Source organism: Pelodiscus sinensis, unplaced genomic scaffold, assembly GCF_049634645.1.
Source record: "Pelodiscus sinensis isolate JC-2024 unplaced genomic scaffold, ASM4963464v1 ctg87, whole genome shotgun sequence".
Taxonomy (NCBI): domain Eukaryota; kingdom Metazoa; phylum Chordata; order Testudines; family Trionychidae; genus Pelodiscus; species Pelodiscus sinensis.
Window position 1 is genome coordinate 24,280 of NW_027466017.1, and position 18,221 is coordinate 42,500.

The 18,221-nt window shown below is 62.4% G+C and overlaps 2 protein-coding genes across 2 annotated transcripts; one reads left to right on the forward strand and one right to left on the reverse strand.

The window, feature by feature from the left end:
- The first annotated feature begins 346 nt into the window (after nucleotides 1-346).
- DDAH2 (DDAH family member 2, ADMA-independent) lies at nucleotides 347-8,570 on the forward strand. The gene is made up of 7 exons (XM_075918316.1): nucleotides 347-509; nucleotides 2,423-3,250; nucleotides 5,245-5,344; nucleotides 6,216-6,289; nucleotides 6,611-6,730; nucleotides 7,254-7,397; nucleotides 7,747-8,570. Exons 2-7 carry the CDS (start codon nucleotides 2,954-2,956, stop codon nucleotides 7,861-7,863), a joined length of 852 nt encoding a protein of 283 aa, XP_075774431.1. The 5' UTR covers nucleotides 347-509; nucleotides 2,423-2,953; the 3' UTR covers nucleotides 7,864-8,570.
- Nucleotides 8,571-8,716: 146 nt separating this feature from the next.
- LOC142825966 (TNF receptor-associated factor 2-like) lies at nucleotides 8,717-15,520 on the reverse strand. The gene is made up of 8 exons (XM_075918315.1): nucleotides 15,428-15,520; nucleotides 13,446-13,696; nucleotides 13,074-13,131; nucleotides 12,688-12,759; nucleotides 12,349-12,594; nucleotides 11,737-11,914; nucleotides 10,919-11,067; nucleotides 8,717-10,828 (listed from the first exon to the last, which is right to left on the reverse strand). Exons 2-8 carry the CDS (start codon nucleotides 13,673-13,675, stop codon nucleotides 10,610-10,612), a joined length of 1,152 nt encoding a protein of 383 aa, XP_075774430.1. The 5' UTR covers nucleotides 13,676-13,696; nucleotides 15,428-15,520; the 3' UTR covers nucleotides 8,717-10,609.
- Nucleotides 15,521-18,221: the final 2,701 nt, after the last annotated feature.

Below are 18,221 nucleotides of genomic sequence, written 5' to 3' on the forward strand. Positions count from 1 at the left end.
GGGTCAGCCCATGGAGCGAGCCCCCCGGGGGGGCAGGAGTGGGGGCCTGGCCCCCCCATACAGCCCCCCCCCCCAGTTAGCTAGTTCCCATCTGGCCCCACTCCCAGGTCCAGGGCCTCCCAAGAAGGGCCCCAACCGCCCTGTGCCCCATTGAAGGCTTTTGGGGGGGCTGCGTGGGCGGGGCCTGGGGCGGCGAGGGCGGGGCTTGGGGCGGCGAGGGCGGGGCCTAGGGAGACCCCGCCCCCCGGCCAGACAATGCGCTGGCGCTGGCTGGCGGCGGCTGCGCTCGGAGCCGGGCGGGTCTGACGCGCCCCGGGGTCCCCCCCCCGCCCGCACCCTCGCTTTGCGCAGCCTGCTCCGGGGGGCCGCAGGGTGGAACCCCCCCCCCCCCCCGGCCCAAGGCGCGGCAGCCCCGGGGCATTCTGGGACGGAGAGCCCCCCCCCCCAAGGAAAAGGTCCCCCAAAAGCAGGGCACCCCCGGTCTCGCTTGGCGAGCGGGGCGCAGGCAGGTAAGAGCGCAGGGGGGGGGGCTGCGCCTTTGGGGGACCCAGGGCCAACAGAGGCGGTGTCCGGGCTGTGCTGGGGGGCTGGGCGTTTGGGGGGGCCGTGGGGCAGAGAAAAGGCGGGGGCTGGGTGCTTGGGGGGACCCTGGGGCAGAGGAGAGCTGGGGGCCGGGTGTTTGAGGAGGGGGCCTTTGGGCAGAGGAGAGGTGGGGGCTGGGTGTCTGGGGCGTGCCGGGGGGCCGGGTGTTTGGGGGGTCCTGGGGGGGCTGGGTTACATGTGGGGAGGCAGGCTGACATTTGGGAGGTTTGCCCAGGGTGGGGGACGGGGGCTGTGGGCAGGAAGGGGGCTTGGGTGGGGCTCGGGGGCATCTCTGTGGGGCTGGGGTGGGTGTGGTGGGGCTCAGGACTCCTGGGTCCCCTGCCCCGCAGTTTTGGGGGGCAGGCCTGGCTGGGAAGTTGGGAAGGAGAAAGCCCTTTGGAGGAACACGCCCCATTTATTGTTGAGGGTCCCGGGGGGGCTGAAGCTGCCCAGGATCCTTCTGCTGGGCGGGGGGGGGGGGCTGGAAGGCGGGACTAGGGGTAGCAAGGCCCCCGGCTCGGACAGGGGGTCCCCCCGGTGCAGACTGTGCTGGGGGCCAGGGGCTCTGTGCTGGCTGGGGGGGATCCGTGGGGCGCGTGTCTGATTGTCTCTCTGGCCTGGTGTGGGGCTCTGGGTGGGGCTCTGGGCCTGGCTGTGTGTGCCAGCCCCCCCCCCGGGTGTGTGGGGAGGGGCATGGGGGGTGCGGCTGGCTGGGGGGGGGGAGATGGCGCTGTGTTGCCTCCCCCGCCCCCTCGCCGGATACAGTTAAAAGGAACCAGCTGTTGCATTTTTTTGCCCTGAGCGAATCCGGGTTCCCCAGGCCTGGGGGGGCAGCCGAGGAAATCGAGGCGCCGCCCCCCCAGGCCCCACCTCCTTGGGGCAATGAGCCCCCTGACCAAGGATGAGTGGGTGTGGCAGAAAAGACTGAGATGGGGGGCTGAGCCCCCCAAGCAGGGCGCAGAGCCCCACATGGACTCTGTGCTGGGGGCTACTCAGACCCCCCCGATCTGACCTGCTTGCCCCGCCCCCAGATCAGGGCTCTCCTCCCCTGTCATGCTGGGGGCTGCACAGACACACAGGGCAGGACAGACTCTGCCCCCCCCTCCCCCCCGTGCTCTAACCACTAGGCCCCATCCCAGGAGAGAACCCAGATGCTCCCAGCGCCCCCCCTGCTCTAACCACTAGCCCCCACTCCCCTCCCAGAGCCAGGGAGAGAACCCAGGAGTCCTGGCTCCCTGCCCCCCTTTTCTAACCACTAGGCCCCGCTGCCCTCCCAGAGCCAGGAGAGAACCCAGGGGTCTTGGCACTCAGCCCCTCCTCTTCCTTTTACTCCCCACCCCCACCTCCGGACTCCTGAATTCGGTCTCCAGCCGGACATGGGCCGCATTGTGTCGGCCACACAAACAAGTCTCAACCCGGCCAGGGTGGGAGGAGAAAGGGAGACGCGGGGCGGGGTTGGCAGAAGGCGCTGGAGGGAGAACCCAGGCGTCCTGCCCCCCCTGCTCTAACCACTAGCCCCCACTCCCCTCCCACAGCCAGAGTTTGGCAGGGCATTTAGGGAGGGGAGACTAGAATGGAGATTTTTGGGGGGGCAGAGGGCAGAGGGGTGGTGCGCCTTCCCTGGGGGTTGACTTTTGGGGGTCCCTGTTTGGGTGGGACTTTGGGGGGGCCTCGGGGCGGGGAGAGATCTTTGGGGTGCGCCACATTCAGGCGGATTGGTCGACGGTGCGGCTCCCCGTTGGGGAGGTCTGTGGGGCGGGCTCGCACGCCGGCTGGGGCCAGCTTGGGGGGCGAGGGGACGAAACAGACCCCGGCTTAACCTCGTCTCTCGCTTCTCCAGGTCCCTGTGGAGCCTACCGGCCTCACGCCCACGTGGATGCAATAAGCCGTGATTTCCAACCCCCCCCCAAAAAAAAAATTCCTGGAAAGGGGAAGGGAATTTTGATGCTGTCGGGAGCCAGCGAGATCTGCCAAGAGGAGGCGAATTTCCCCGCCACGTGAGACGTGGGGCAGACGCTGGATTCGAACCGAACCCAGAACCGAACCGCCCGTCCGGTGCTGGAGGAAATTGACCCGTTTCCCCCTGGATCCGGTTACCCCGTGGTGGGCGTGGAAGTTGCAGGGCGGGACCGGCGGACTGGCCACCCAGGGGGTGCTGCTGATGTGAGATCGGGGGCCGGGGATGGCCGGGAACCGGGGCTGATGGGCGGAGCCATGCCCCGCGCCCCAACTCCTTGATCTGGAAATTGACCAGTCCGCTTGAAATTGACCGGCTCGGAGGAGAGCTGTTTGCGGCGACAGGGCGGGGTGCTCCGTGGGAATCGCAGCGCCGCCGCGGCGGGGGGCCCTGTCCGCCGGCGGCCCCCCAGCCATGGCCGGCGTCGCCTCCTTCGGCCGCTACACCCACGCCATCGTGCGCAGCGTGCCCAGCTCCCTGGGCGCCCGGCCGGCTGAGGAGGGCGACGGGGCGGAGCCGGTGGACCTGGCCAAGGCGCACCGGCAGTACGGGGTCTACACCGGCATCCTACGGCAGAAGCTGGGCCTGCAGGTGATCGAGCTGCCGGCCGACGAGGCCCTGCCCTGCTCCGTGCTGGTGGAGGACGTGGCGGTAGTCCAGGGCGACACGGCGCTCCTCACCCGGCCCTGGGAGCCGGCCCGGCGGGGAGAGGTAGCCGGTTCTCGGGCTCTGGGAGGAGAGTGGGGGCCTAGTGGTTAGAGCAGGAGGGGGCCGGGAGGTAGGATGCCTGGGTTCTCTCCCTGGCTCTTGGAGGGGAGTGTGGGCTAGTGGTCAGAGCAAGGAGCGGCTGGGAGGTAGGGTTCCTGGGTTCTCTCCCTGGCTCTTGGAGGGGAGTGTGGGCTAATGGTCAGAGCAAGGAGTGGCTGGGAGGTAGGGTTCCTGGGTTCTCTCCCTGGCTCTGGGAAGGGAGTGGGGGCTAGTGGTTAGAGCAAGGAGCGGCTGGGAGTTAGGGTTCCTGGGTTCTCTTCCTGGCTCTGGGAGGGGAGTGGGGGCCTAGTGGTCAGAGCAAGGAGCGGCTGGGAGGTAGGGTTCCTGGGTTCTCTCCCTGGCTCTGGGAAGGGAGTGGGGGCTAGTGGTTAGAGCAAGGAGCGGCTGGGAGGTAGGGTTCCTGGGTTCTCTCCCTGGCTCTGGGAGGGGAGTGGGGGCCTAGTGGTTAGAGCAGGAGGGGGCCAGGAGGCAGGATGCCTGGGTTCTCTCCCTGGCTCTGGGAGGGGAGTGGAGGCCTAGTGGTTAGAGCAGGAAGGGGCTGGGAGGCAGGGTTCCTGGGTTCTCTCCCTGGCTCTGGGAGGGGAGTGGGGGCTAGTGGTTGGAGCAGGAGGAGGGGGAAGGCTGCGAACCCGGACTCTTGGGCCCCTCCCTTGGTTCTACAGGAGCAGGGTGCTCCGTTCGTTAAGCCACTAATGACTGGGGGGGAGGAGGCGAATTCTCCTTCCCCTTCCCTCCCCACAGCCCCTGGGGTCCGGGAGAGGCGAGCTGGTCACCTGACCTGCGTTGCCCAGGCAACCGCTCATCCCAGCATGACCTCATCGGTGATGCAAACCCTCACGCCTCTGGAGACCTGTCATCCACCCCCCTTCCACCCTCCGCCAGCTGGGCCCCACCCTGGGGCCAGATGGGGAAAGGCCCCCGTGTTTCATTCCCTGCCCCCTTCGGGCTGCGGGGAGGGGAATCCTGGTGAATCTGGCCCAGCAGTGGGGCTGGGAGGACTGGGGCAGGGGGGCTGACTTGGGAGGTGGGGGCCTGTATTCCCAGCTGATTGACTCTGGCCTCAGCTGTGGCCATCAGCAGCCGGCACCATGGCCCCGGGCTTTCTGGGTGCATTTTCCACCCCCTCAGCCCACATACTGGTTCCCTGCCCTTCCTGGTGGCCATGGGGCACGGCTCGGCAGCCCCCCACCGCAGCCTGGCTGGGCGGGTTGCCCCCCTACAATGTGGGGCGCTTTGAATCATTCTGAACCGCCAATCTCTCTCCTTGGCATTGGCTGTAGGCCGCCAAAGCCTGCCTAGAAGTAGTGAAGCTTGAGATGTAGATTGGGGGGCTGTGGGGTGGAGTCGAAGGGCCTGCGGGGTTGGGGGTGGGTGAGGGACTCAGCTGGGGTCACCGGGGAGGAGGTGGACGCAGCCCTTTCTGGAGCCTCGCAAACTCTTCTTGACGTTGGGCATAGGCCGCTGAAGCCTGCCTGGTAGTAGGGGTACCAGAGCTCTATTTTGTGATGGGGTCGGAGAGCACACGTTGGCAGGGTTGGTTGGGGAGGATAAAGGGGTCAACTTGGGGGGTGCTGGGGAGGGGTTGTTGGTGGCCATTTTGGAACCCTCCCAATTTCTCTGTCCTTGAGTGTAGGCCCTGAAGCCTGCCTGGTAGTAGAGGTTCCAGAGGCCTAGTTTGCAAACCATTGGACGGGGTCAGAGAGCACATGTTGGCAGGGTTGGTTGGGCAGGATAGGGGTGTCAAGGGGGGGTGCTGGCGAGGGAGTATTGGCGGCCATCTTGGAACCCTCCCACCCTCCCAATCTCTCTCTTGGGGTGTAGGCCCTGAAGCTTGCCTGATCATTAGTCTCAAGGGGCTGCTAAGGGGTAGGCTCGTGGGATGGGGGAGACCCTGAAAGAGTTCATCTCTGTTTCTTGGGGTGGGGGGCCTGGTCCAGATCAGCAGCATCAAGAAGGTCCTGGAGGAGCTGAAGTTGCGGGTGGTGGAGGTGACGGATGACGGGGCCACCCTGGATGGCAGTGATGTACTCTTCACAGGTGAGCAGCCCATGTGTGGGGGGGGCGGGAGGAGTTGCAAGGTTATTGTAGGGGGGTTGCGATATTGTTACCCTTACCTCTGTGCAGCAGCCGCCACTGTCTGGCCACCCAGCTTTGAAAGCACGTAAGGGAGATATGGACGATATTGCCACCTTGATTTCTTCGCTGCTGCTGGCGGGATGTTGCCTTCAGAGCTGGGCATCCAGCCAACATTACCACCACCAGTTGCCCTGCTGTGAAAGTAGCGCAGAAGTAAGGGTGGCAATACCATGGGCCCTGGGGCTGAGTTGTGGTGGCAGAAGTGGGATAGCTGGATAGTTCGGCCCGGGAGGAAGGGATTGAGCTGTGGTGTTAGCGGTGGGATACCAGGCTAGGTGGGCCCAAAGTGGCTGAACTTTGGTCGCAGCAATGGGACACCAGGCTGGATGGGCCCAAAGGGACTGATCTTTGGTGGCAGTGGTGGGATACCAGGTTGCTGGGCCTCCTAAAATAATCTTGTGATCCCCCTGCAACTTCTTTTTGAGAAACGCCGGTCTTCCTTGTGAAATCTATATGGGTTATGGTAAAAACGCACACAAGATTTCACAGGAAGACACCAGATTTCACGGTTTGTGACGTGTGTTGCCTGGCTGTGAAGCTAGTAGGTCCCTCCTCATTTCTGAGAGCTGGGAATAGAACCCAGGAGTCGTGGCTCCCCACCCTGCCCCCATTGGTCAATTCCCCACTGGGCTGGTAGCTTGGGGAGTGGGGATACGTAGGGTAGCGACAGGGTCATCCGAGGGATCAACCCCAGCGTGGGTGTATCTGACTTAAATCTGTGGCATCTTGAAGGTCACTGAGTCTGGTCCCACCCTTTCCTGTCTCCTTACAGGTCGAGAGTTCTTTGTGGGCATCTCCAAATGGACCAATCACAGAGGGGCGGAGATGGTGGCGGATGCTTTTAGGGTGAGCTGGAATTTTGGCAGGGTCCGGGAGGGAACCCAGGAGTCCTGGCGCCCAGCTAATGCCCCCCTCTTAGTTTTTCGGTCCATGTGTGGAATAAATTTTGTGTGCACCAAAGCACGTGCGTAGGCGCACCACCAGTAGAAACACCTCTGGCTGGCTTTGGGCGCTCTGCTGATCATCTGGGCAGCATTTGAATCTCCCCTGGGTGGCCACTCAATCGCTCCGCGTACAGGGAACTCCTAGAGCTGGGAGCTGTGGGTCAGGACTGAGGGGCACCGGCAGAGCGGGGTTTCTATTTCTCACCTTTCCCTCATGTGCTAGGATTTTGCGGTCTCTACTGTCCCCATGGTGGGTTCCTCCCATCTGAAGAGCTTCTGTAGCATGGCTGGGCCGGACACAGTCGCTATTGGAAGCAGCGAGGCTGCCAAGAAAGCCATGAGGGTAATGGGATCGGACACGGGGCTGGGTGGGCCCAGGGGAGCTGAGCGGTGGTGGCAGAAGTGGGATACCGGTCCGGGTCAGCTTTGTGGGAGCTGAGCTGTATCGGCCGTAATGACATACCAGGCTGGGTGTGGTGGCAGGGGTGAGTACTGGATTGGAGGGTCTAGGGGAGCTTTGCTGTGGTGTCAGCGGTGGGATGCTGGTCTGTGTGTGGTGGTAGCAGTGGGATCCTAGGCTGGGTGGGCCTGGGGACTGAGCTGTTGTGGGATACTGGGTTGGGTGGGTCTAGGGGAGTTATGCTGTGGTGGCAGCAGTGGGATACTGGTCTGTGTGTGGTGGCAGCAGTGGGATCCTAGGCTGGGTGGGCCTGGGGACTGAGCTGTTGTGGGATACTGGGTTGGGTGGGTCTAGGGGAGTTTTGCTGTGGTGGCAGCAGTGGGATACCTGCCCGGAGGGGGTTAAGGGGCCTGATCTAAGGACTGCGTGGAAGAAAGACAACACCAGGCCCTGTTCTCGCCCCCAGACTATGGAGCAGCTGACTGATCACCACTACGACACACTGACGGTGCCGGACGACCCCGCCGGGAACTGCATTTACGTCAGGCTGGGGCCCAAGGGCAGCGCCCTGCTGCATCGCAGCCCAGAGGAGTTCCCCAACAGCCTGCAGGTGAGAGGGCGGAGCTATTGGGCTGCTGGGGGTGGAGCTATAAAAGCTTTGTTGACTAGAAAGTGTATTGGCCTGATTTCAGAGGGAGGGGGAGGCATTGGCCAGTACTGAGGGTTGGGGGTGGAGCTTGCAGCTGTGGGCAAGGCAGGGGGTGGAGCTTGGGGCAGGAGGGTGGGGCTAGGAATGGATGGGGGCGTGGCCATGGAGGAGGAGTGGGGATGTGGCGATTTGGAGGCAGGGTTTGGGCTAGGGGGCGGGGCTAGGAGTGGGCGGGGCTACCAATAGAAATGGCTCTTCCTTACCCACAATGCCTTGCATCCCGTCTCTCTTTCTCCACCCCCCCCCCCAGCCTTTCCAGAAACTGCCCGACCTCACCCTGATCCCCGCAGCCTGCACCGAGGTGGCCAAACTGGGCGGGGCCCTCAGCTCCTGCTCCCTTCTCATCAACAAGAAACTCGACCGCTAGTGCCTCCGGACCCCTGGCAACGTGGGGGAGCCCCCCCTCAGTGCCCCCCTTCTTCCCTGTGCACCCCACGTCCATGCCTTGCACCACCAAGGGGGGGAGGGAGGGGTTAGAACCCAACCCCATGTAGGGTCTCGGGGGGGACCCCAGATTGTCATATCAAGAATGTAGGTTTGGGGGTACCCAGCTATATCTTCCTAGGGTAGTGCAGGGTTTTAGGGGACTCCGATCTCTCATGCTACTATGAGGGGGGCACTTCATTTTGACTAGGACCCTTCAGCCTCACTGCTGTCCTGCAGCCACTCACCTCTAATCTATGGTGCTGGTGTTTTGGGGGTAACCCCTCTCACCCCCCCAAAACACAACTTGCCCCCTATAGCCACACCCCCATAGCCTGACCCCCTCCGCCGTTAGCTGTAGCAACTGTGGGTCCATGGGGCTGACTGATGGTGGCAGTAGTGGGATACCGAGCTGACCACTTCTGCTGTGGCGCTCCCAGACCTTTCGCTCTGTAAAGGTGACTGCCCCCAAAAGACAGGGGTGCCTTGCGTGTGTGTTAGAGTAGTTAGGGGGGCTTCTAGCAGCCCCCTGTGATGTGGGGTAGGAGCACTCTCTAGGGCGGAGTCGGGGTGTTCGATCCAGAGGCTAGGGTGTTTCTTTAGCTACTCACTGCCTCTTGAGATCCTGGACACAATAAAGAATTGAACCTATTTAGCGTCCTCTGAGTCATTTCTCAATTTGGGGGGGACCTGTACCCCTTTGCCCAACCCCTGGGCCAGCGCCCCCTAGAGGGGAAATCTTTCCCTTCCATTTCAATTCTCTCCACTTGACCCCATTTAAGTAGAGAGGTGGGGCGGGGGAGGATGAAATATCGCCCCCCCCCAGGCGCAGCCACTGTGAGCCTGAATTAGGTTTAAATATCACCCCAATAAATAGTTTAATTCAGTTAAAAATATTTCCCCTTATACACATGGTAGTTGCTTTTGGCATAGTCAGAACAAAATGCCCCATTTCTGGCCTTTTTCTGCCCCATCCCAGCAGGGGAATCGGCCTCTGGAAAAGCCCAGAGTGACTCGGCCCCTTGCTGCCGCCACCACGGTCGTTATGACTTTTTGTAGGACCTACAAAAATGAGAGCTAACCCGCCAGCCCCCTCCAAGAATGCCTGTGCAGCTGGTTGACGAGGTGGGGGGAGGTGTCTCCCTGGTGGAGGCATTTGTGATCTTCACATGAAAGACGGTGGGGGGGTTGCCCCATAACTGTGGGGGGAGATTTTAGGGGCTGGACACAGGATTGTCCTCCATCTTTAGTGAGCAACGTCGACCTTCGGTTGTCCGAGAAACTTCCAAGATGGCCACCACATCAGTTCCCCTTCACGGTCCGCCATCTTGGAAGAGACTTGGTTGGGGAGGGGGTCTCCCTCCATCTTGCCTCCCCTCCAAGATGGCTTCACGGGTAGGCGGCCATCTTGGAGGAGATTTCAGGGTCGTTTTCCGGTTTTGCAAAGCTCTTCCATGGGGGTTCCCAAGAAGGGTCAGGCTCCATTTGCCAGGGCCAGCTTCTTGGGGGGTGCCAGTGTGGAGAGGGGGAAGCCTGTTGGTGGCCATTTTGGGAGAAGGCCTAGCGGTGGGGGGAGAGGCGGTGTAGGCGTCTTGTGTGAAGGTTTGGCGGGGGCGAGAGGCGGTGTGGGCAGCCATCTTGGGAGAAGGCCTGGTGGAGGTGGGGAGAGGCGCTGTAGGCGGCCATCTTGGGAGAAGGCGTAGTGGGGGGGCAGGGCGGTGTGGGCGGCCATCTTGGGAGAAGGCCTGGCGGGTGAGGAGAGGCGGTGTGGGAGGCCGTCGTGGGAGAAGGCCTGGCAGAGGGGGAGAGAGGCGGTGTGGGCGGCTATCTTGGGAGAAGGCCTGGCAGAGGGGGAGAGAGGCGGTGTGGGCGGCCATCTTGGGAGAAGGCCTGGCGGGTGAGGAGAGGCGGTGTGGGCGGCTATCTTGGGAGAAGGCCTGGCGGAGGGGGGGAGAGGCGGTGTGGGCGGCCATCTTGGGAGAAGGCCTGGCAGAGGGGGAGAGAGGCGGTGTGGGCGGCTATCTTGGGAGAAGGCCTGGCGGGGGGGGAGAGAGGCGGTGTGGGCGGCCATCTTGGGAGAAGGCCTGGCGGAGGGGGGGAGAGGCGGTGTGGGCAGCCATCATGGGAGAAGGCCTGGTGGGTGAGGAGAGGCGGTGTGGGCGGCCATCATGGGAGAAGGCCTGGCGGGTGAGGAGAGGCGGTGTGGGCGGCCATCTTGGGAAGGCCTGGCGGAGAGGCGGTGTGGGCAGCCATCATGGGAGAAGGCCTGGCGGGTGAGGAGAGGCGGTGTGGGTGGCCATCTTGGGAAGGCCTGGCGGAGAGGCGGTGTGGGCGGTCATCATGGGAGAAGGCCTGGCGGGTGAGGAGAGGCGGTGTAGGCGGCCGTCGTGGGAGAAGGCCTGGCGGAGGGGGGGAGAGGCGGTGTGGGCGGCCATGGTGGGAGAAGGCCTGGCGGAGGGGGGGGAGAGGCGGTGTGGGCGGCCATCTTGGGAGAAGGCCTGGCGGAGGGGGAGAGAGGCGGTGTGGGCGGCCATCTTGGGAGAAGGCCTGGCGGAGGGGGGGGCAAGGCGGCGTGGGCGGCCATCTTGAAAGACGCCGGTGCTGGAGTCCGGGAGGCTGGCTATGTCTCTAGGCCCGACTGAGGCCCCAGCCCCGGACCCCGTGGGCTGCAGGGAGACCTCCCCCCCTGCCTAGGTCCTGGTGTCTATCACGGCCTGGAAGGCTAAGGTGTCCTCGTGGAGGTAGGTGGCTTCGGGGGCATGGAGCCGGCACAGGGCGAAGAATTCGGGGAGGCCGCTGGCGATGTTGCTGTCGCTCACGGGCCGCTGGAAGGAGGAGGACGACGCCGGCGGGCAGAACGACGCCGAGACGTGCCGCTCGCCACCTTGATCCAGGAGCGTGAGGGTGACCTGGGGGCACAAAACGGGAAGGGTTAAAGTCGAAAACCGTCCCCGACTCCAGGCCGACGCTCCCGGATCCCTCTTCGCCCCGCCCCTCACCTTGTGCTGGAAAGGCCATTTGAGCTGGAAATCGTATTCGCCCTTCATCACCACCAAGAAAAGGGAGATGTGCGTCCTGGCGCCGCTGCCGTCGCCGTTGAGGTAAACCTTGAGGCAGAGTTTGTAGCCGTAGCGGCTGGTGTAAAAGGCTAACCGAGGCAGAGGAGAGAGAAAGAGATGACGGAGATCTGCCGTGCTCAACTACAAGCCCCGTGTGCCTGCGGAACTCCCTGCCTCATGATATCCCCGTCCCAAGCTATTGCACAGGAGACGACTGCCTGTTGTGGGGTGCTTCTGCTTGAGCAAATTACTTGGAATAGTGTTAACCTGTGGAACTACCTGCCACTGGATTTCACTGTGCCCAAAGTGTTCGGGGATATAAAGCTTGTTGTGGTGCATTGAGGGGGATTTATGTGCCCTCTGTTAAGCTCGGGAATTTCACACAGCAGGAAATCGCTGTGCTGAGCATATTCCAGGGGTGGGGCTGTGCTGTCTAGTGAGGTGCATTTTGGGGTCACCATCTGATCTTGGGGGTGTGGCCTGCAGGACTGGATATTTGTGTCTAAAATATCCCCAGACTGCGCGTCCCAACCCCGTAGGGACAACATTGTGGAGGATTTCACAACATCCACAGAAGTTCTCCCTGCCGTGGGTTGGCGTTGACCTGTGGAACTGCATGCTGCTGGATATTCACATGGCCAGACTATCTTCCAGTGTCAGGGCTTTGCTGTCCCCCTATGGTGTTGGGCTGGGGAACTCTCTGCCCCATGATAGTGCTGTGGCTAAGGTGTGGTGCATGATGGGGTGGTGGCACTCACGGGGGGAGTAGAGGGCAGGTATCTGTCCGGACCGGGCTTGCTGCATCCTTTGCCCCACGTCCGAGACTCTCCAGAGGAAGCGCCCGTCGTAGGAGACCTGCTCTAGGACTTGGATCCGGGCTCCCAGGCTACTGATCATCACGTCCTTGAGAGCCAGGAGCGAATCCTGATGGGCCACCTGGAAGGAAGAGGGGGTGATAGGCCCACGTGGCTAAGGTCGTGGGTCAAAGGTGAAGGGGTCACGTGTCCAAGGGCAGGCCGTGGGTCCAAAATGGATCAGGGGGGAGGGGGGAGTCCACGGGTAAGAGCCCAAACGAGCCACTAGGGGCTGTCTTAGGCCAAGTAGAAAAGGTCGTAGGTCGTCTTTTGGCCCGTGGATCGAAGGGGGAGAGGTCAGAGGTCAAAGTCAAGAGCACGTGGCTCGAGTTGGGTCATAGGTCAACGCTGAAAGTTCCTGGGCCAGCCATTGGCTTAATCGGGAGAGGTCAGGGGTCACCGTGTGGCCCGTGAAACTTTTGGGTGGTCCAAAAAATGAGGGACGAGAGGGTGGCCATGTTGGGGTCATAGGTCAACACTGTGGGGGTCAAATGAGGTCGGGAGGGGGGCGCTGACCTTCTCCTCCAGCTGCAGGATGCGGGCCATGGCTTCCCCCAAGATGTCGGCCGAGCCGCCGGCCGCCTCCCGCCGGCCCATCTCCCGGCTCAGCACCGTCACGATGTTCTGCAAGGTCGTCTGCTGGGCCTCGGCCTCGTCCAGCCGCCGCGCCAGCCGCCCCTGGGCCTCCTGCGTCGTCTCCAGCAGGAGGCGCTGCTGGGCCAGGCTGAGCGGGGACTCCTCCTCCGCCTTCCCATGATGCACCTGCGGGGGGGGCAGAGGGGAGAGCTCAGCCCATGGGGCCCCCCCTGCTGCCCCCCAGTCTCCATCCGCCTCGTGTTTGACGCTGGGACTCACCTGGGCGGGGCAGCCGAGGGCAGCGTAGGAGCAAGGACCCAGCTCCAGCGGGGACACGGGCTGAGGGGTGTCCTGGGGAGGCAAAGATCCAGGGGGGGAAATGATTAGTGGGGGCCCCCTGAAAGGAAGAGGCTCCTGCCCCCCCCCCCCTCCGAGCCAGCCATAAACTGTGGGCTGATTAGCAGGGCACCCCCAGCCTCTGAGTCTGTGGGTGGTGCACACCTGTGCAGGCATGGGTGCACCGAACAAAATGTAATCCGCACATGCTTGGAAAAACAATTCCAGGGAGTGATGCCGGAGGAGGGGCCAGGCCCCAGCCCTCCTGAGCCTGAGGGGGGGGGGGGGAAAGGGGATAGAACTTGAAATTGCCCCCCAGACCCACCTACCCGGTCCAGATTGTTCAGCAGCTGCATCCCCTGATCCTTGAAGCACTGGGGACAGGCCCTGCAATGCCCGGGGGGAGAGAAGGGGGGGTGAGTGTGGCGTGGGGGGGGGGCCTCTCTGCTGGCCCCCTGCCCCATGCAGCCCGGGGCTCCCTTATGCTCCCTACAGCCCAGTGCCCCCTGCTGGTCCCCTGCCCTGCCCTACACCCCGGTGCCCCCTGCTGGTCCCCCGCCCTGTCTGCTACCCCCGGTGCCTTGTGCTGGTCCCCCGCCCTGCCCCACACCCTGGTGCCCCCTGCTGGTCCCCCGCCCTGCCCCACACCCTGGCGCCCCCTGCTGGTCCCCCGCCCTGCCCCACACCCTGGCGCCCCCTACCTGCTGGAGCCCTGCTCGCATGCTTGGCAGCGCTGGTGCCCACAGTCCAACTTCTGGCCCTGCTCCGCCAGCTGCAGCTGGCACCAGTCGCAGCGGGGTCCCCCCTGGTAGGGGCCCGGGGCCCCGGAGGGAGGCCCCCCTGGAGACCCCTCCGTGTCCCCCTGGCGTGGGGGGCTGGGAGCCGGGATGGGCTTGGTGCTGCCCCAGGGGCTGAAGATTATTAAACTCATCGCAGCCGGGAAGGAGGGAACCTGCGGGGAGAGGAGGCTGGTTAAAGGGAGCTGATTGGCTGAGCGCCCCCTCCGATTTCCCGAGCTCTGATTGGCTAAGAGATGGGGGCTTTCGCTACCAGATTCCGCAAGCCCTGATTGGAGGAGGGGCGGGGAGGGGCGGGTCTCTCCCTGTCTCTGAACTCTGATTGGCTGGGAGATGGGTGTTTATCCCATTCCCCCAGCTCTGACTGTCCCGGGGGGAGGCATGTCCCAGTCCCCAGGCTCCGATTGGCTCAGGGACAATGGCGTCCCCCCCCCTTTAACTCTGTGCTGGCGGCGATTGGCTGAGGGGGACATTCTATCCTCCCCTGCGCTCTGATTGGCTGGGAGCCTGGAACTTTTCCTGCCCATTCATTCCAATCCCCGGGTCACGAGGCCACGGGCGGGGGATTCCCCGGCGGAGGTTCCCGGAGCGCCCAGAGGGGATCCCCCCACGGGCCTTCCCCTGGGGGCGCCCCCCGGCCGGGTCCGACTCCCCCACACCCCCTGCTGGCTGCCCAGCCGCCCCCTCCGGCCAGCCCCACAGATCCCCCCCCCGGCCAGCCCCACGGCTCCCCTCCACACCACAGATCTCCTGCATCCCCTTCCGGCCAGCCCCACGGATCCCCCCCACATCCCTCCGACCAGCCCCACAGCTCCCATCCACCCCACACATCCCCCCGGCCAGCCCCACAGATCCCCCCGGCGAGCCCCACAGCTCCCCCCCACCCCACAGATCTCCTGCATCCCCTTCCGGCCAGCCCCACAGCTCCCCTCCACCCCACACATCCCCCCCGGCCAGCCCCACAGATCTCCTCCATCCCCTTCCGGCCAGCCCCACAGACCCCCCCACATCCCTTCCACCAGCCCCACAGATCTCCCCCCGCCTCCGGCCAGCCCCAAAGATCCCCCGTACCCCACACATCCCCCCGGCCAGCTCCACAGACCCCCCCCCCCACATCCCTCCGGCCAGCCTCACAGATCCCGCCACCCTGCCTCGGACCAGCCCCAGATATTCACCCCCACCCTCCACAGTGCCTCCGGCCAGCACCACAGTTCCACCCCCACCCCCTTCAGTCCAGCTCCACAGATCACCCCCACACCTCACCTCCCTCCAGCCAGCCCCACAGAGCCCACTATCCCCTTCCGGCCGGCCCCACAGACCCCCCAGCCTCCTTCCGGCCAGCCCCACAGACCCCTCCCCCGCCTCTCTCCGGGCAGCCCCACAAACCCCACTAGCCTCCCTCCGGCCAGCCCCATAGAGCCCCCAACCCACAGCCTCCCTCCAGCCAGCCCCAAAGAGCCCCCAACCCACAGCCTCCCTCCGGCCAGCCCCATAGAGCCCCCAACCCACAGCCTCCCTCCGGCCAGCCCCATAGAGCCCCCAACCCACAGCCTCCCTCCAGCCAGCCCCATAGAGCCCCCAACCCACAGCCTCCCTCCAGCCAGCCCCAAAGAGCCCCCAACCCACAGCCTCCCTCCAGCCAGCCCCAAAGAGCCCCCAACCCACAGCCTCCCTCCGGCCAGCCCCATAGAGCCCCCAACCCACAGCCTCCCTCCGGCCAGCCCCATAGAGCCCCCAACCCACAGCCTCCCTCCAGCCAGCCCCATAGAGCCCCCAACCCACAGCCTCCCTCCAGCGAGCCCCACAGATCCGGCCAGCGCCAGAGCCCCCCTCTGTCCCTCCGGCCAGCCCCACAGATCCCCCCGGCCCGGCCCCGGGCCGCTCACCGCCCGAAGCAGCCTGTCCGTGTGTCTGTCAGTCTGTCCTCTGAGCCCCGCAGCCGGCCCCGCGCCCCGCCCCCTGGGCCGGGCCAGCCCCCGCGGAACTTCCCCCCCCCGCAGGGAATATCCAGTGACGTCACCAGCGCCCCCCCCCCCGGGTTCCCCCGCTCCCCTGGGTTCCCCCGCCTCGCTAGCGGGGAAAGGGACACGCGTGTAACTGTGTGTGTGAGACTGTAACTGTGTGTGTGTGTGAGAAAGACTGTAACTGTGTGTGTCCCGGTCAGCTGTGTGTGTGTGTGTGTGTGTGTGTGAGAGAGAGAGAGACTGTAACTGTGTGTGTCCCGGTCAGCTGTGTGTGTGTGTGTGTGTGTGTGTGTGTGTGTGTGTGTGTGTGTGTGTGTGTGTGTGTGTGTGAGAGAGAGAGACTGTAACTGTGTGTGTCCCGGTCAGCTCTGTGTGTGTGTGTGTGTGTGTGTGTGTGTGTGTGTGTGAGAGAGAGAGAGAGACTGTAACTGTGTGTGTGTGTGTGTGTGTGTGTGTGTGAGAGAGAGAGAGAGACTGTAACTGTGTGTGTCCCGGTCAGATGTGTGTGTGTGTGTGTGTGTGTGTGTGTGTGAGAGACTGTAACTGTGTGTGCCCCGGTCAGCTGTGTGTGTGTGTGTGAGACTGTAACTCTGTGTGTGTGTGTGTGTGTGTGTGTGTGAGAGAGACTGTAACTGTGTGTGTGAGACTGTAACTGTGTTTGTGTGTGTGTGTGTGTGAGACTGTAACTGTGTGTGTGTGTGTGTGTGTGTGTGTGTGAGAGAGAGAGAGAGAGAGAGAGAGAGACTGTAACTGTGTGTGTCCCGGTCAGCTGTGTGTGTGTGTGTGAGACTGTAACTGTGTGTGTCCCGGTCAGCTCTGTGTGTGTGTGTGTGTGTGTGTGTGTGTGTGTGTGTGTGTGTGTGAGAGAGAGAGAGAGAGAGAGACTGTAACTGTGTGTGTGAGACTGTAACTGTGTGTGTGTGTGTGTGTGTGAGACTGTAACTGTGTGTGTATGTGTGAGAGAGACTGTAACTGTGTGTGTCCCAGTCAGCTGTGTGTGTGTGTGAGACTGTAACTCTGTGTGTGTGTGTGTGTGTGTGTGTGTGTGAGAGAGAGAGAGAGAGACTGTAACTGTGTGTGTGAGACTGTAACTGTGTGTGTCCCGGTCAGCTGTGTGTGTGTGTGTGTGAGAGAGAGACTGTAACTGTGTATGTGAGACTGTAACTGTGTGTGTGTGTGTGTGTGTGTGTGTGTGTGTGTGAGAGAGAGAGAGAGAGAGAGAGAGAGAGAGAGAGAGAGAGACTGTAACTGTGTGTGTCCCGGTCAGCTGTGTGTGTGTGTGAGACTGTAACTGTGTGTGTCCCGATCAGCTCTGTGTGTGTGTGTGTGTGTGTGTGTGTGAGAGAGAGACTGTAACTGTGTGTGTGAGACTGTAACTGTGTGTGTGTGTGTGTGTGTGTGAGACTGTAACTGTGTGTGTGTGTGTGTGTGAGAGAGAGAGAGAGACTGTAACTGTGTGTGTCCCGGTCAGCTGTGTGTGTGTGTGAGACTGTAACTCTGTGTGTGTGTGTGTGTGTGTGTGTGTGTGTGTGAGAGAGAGAGAGAGAGACTGTAACTGTGTGTGTCCCGGTCAGCTGTGTGTGTGTGTGTGTGTGTGTGTGTGTGTGTGTGTGTGAGACTGTAACTGTGTGTGTGAGACTGTAACTGTGTGTGTCCCGGTCAGCTGTGTGTGTGTGTGTGTGTGTGAGAGAGACTGTAACTGTGTGTGTGAGACTGTAACTGTGTGTGTCCCGGTCAGCTGTGTGTGTGTGTGTGAGAGAGAGAGAGAGAGACTGTACCTGTGTGTGTGAGACTGTAACTGTGTTTGTGTGTGTGTGTGTGTGAGACTGTAACTCTGTGTGTGTGTGTGTGTGTGTGTGTGAGAGAGACTGTAACTGTGTGTGTCCCGGTCAGCTGTGTGTGTGTGTGAGACTGTAACTGTGTGTGTGTGTGTGTGTGTGTGTGTGTGAGAGAGAGAGACTGTAACTGTGTGTGTCCCGGTCAGCTGTGTGTGTGTGTGTGTGAGACTGTAACTCTGTGTGTGTGTGTGTGTGTGTGTGTGTGAGAGAGACTGTAACTGTGTGTGTCCCGGTCAGCTGTGTGTGTGTGTGAGACTGTAACTGTGTGTGTGTGTGTGTGTGTGTGTGTGTGAGAGAGAGAGACTGTAACTGTGTGTGTCCCGGTCAGCTGTGTGTGTGTGTGTGTGTGTGTGTGTGTGTGTGAGAGAGAGACTGTAACTGTGTGTGTCCCGGTCAGCTGTGTGTGTGTGTGTGTGTGTGTGTGTGAGAGAGAGAGAGAGAGACTGTAACTGTGTGTGTCCCGGTCAGCTGTGTGTGTGTGTGTGTGTGTGTGTGTGTGTGTGAGAGAGAGAGAGAGAGAGACTGTAACTGTGTGTGTGTGTGTGTGTGTGTGTGTGTGTGTGTGACTGTAACTGTGTGTGTCCCGGTCAGCTCTGTGTGTGTGTGTGTGTGTGTGTGTGTGTGAGAGAGAGAGAGAGAGAGAGACTGTAACTGTGTGTGTCCCGGTCAGCTCTGTGTGTGTGTGTGTGTGTGTGTGTGTGTGTGTGAGACTGTAACTGTGTGTGTGAGACTGTAACTGTGTGTGTGTGTGTGAGACTGTAACTGTGTGTGTGTGTGTGTGTGTGTGTGTGTGTGAGAGAGAGAGAGAGAGAGAGAGAGAGACTGTAACTGTGTGTGTCCCGGTCAGCTGTGTGTGTGTGTGAGAGAGAGAGACTGTA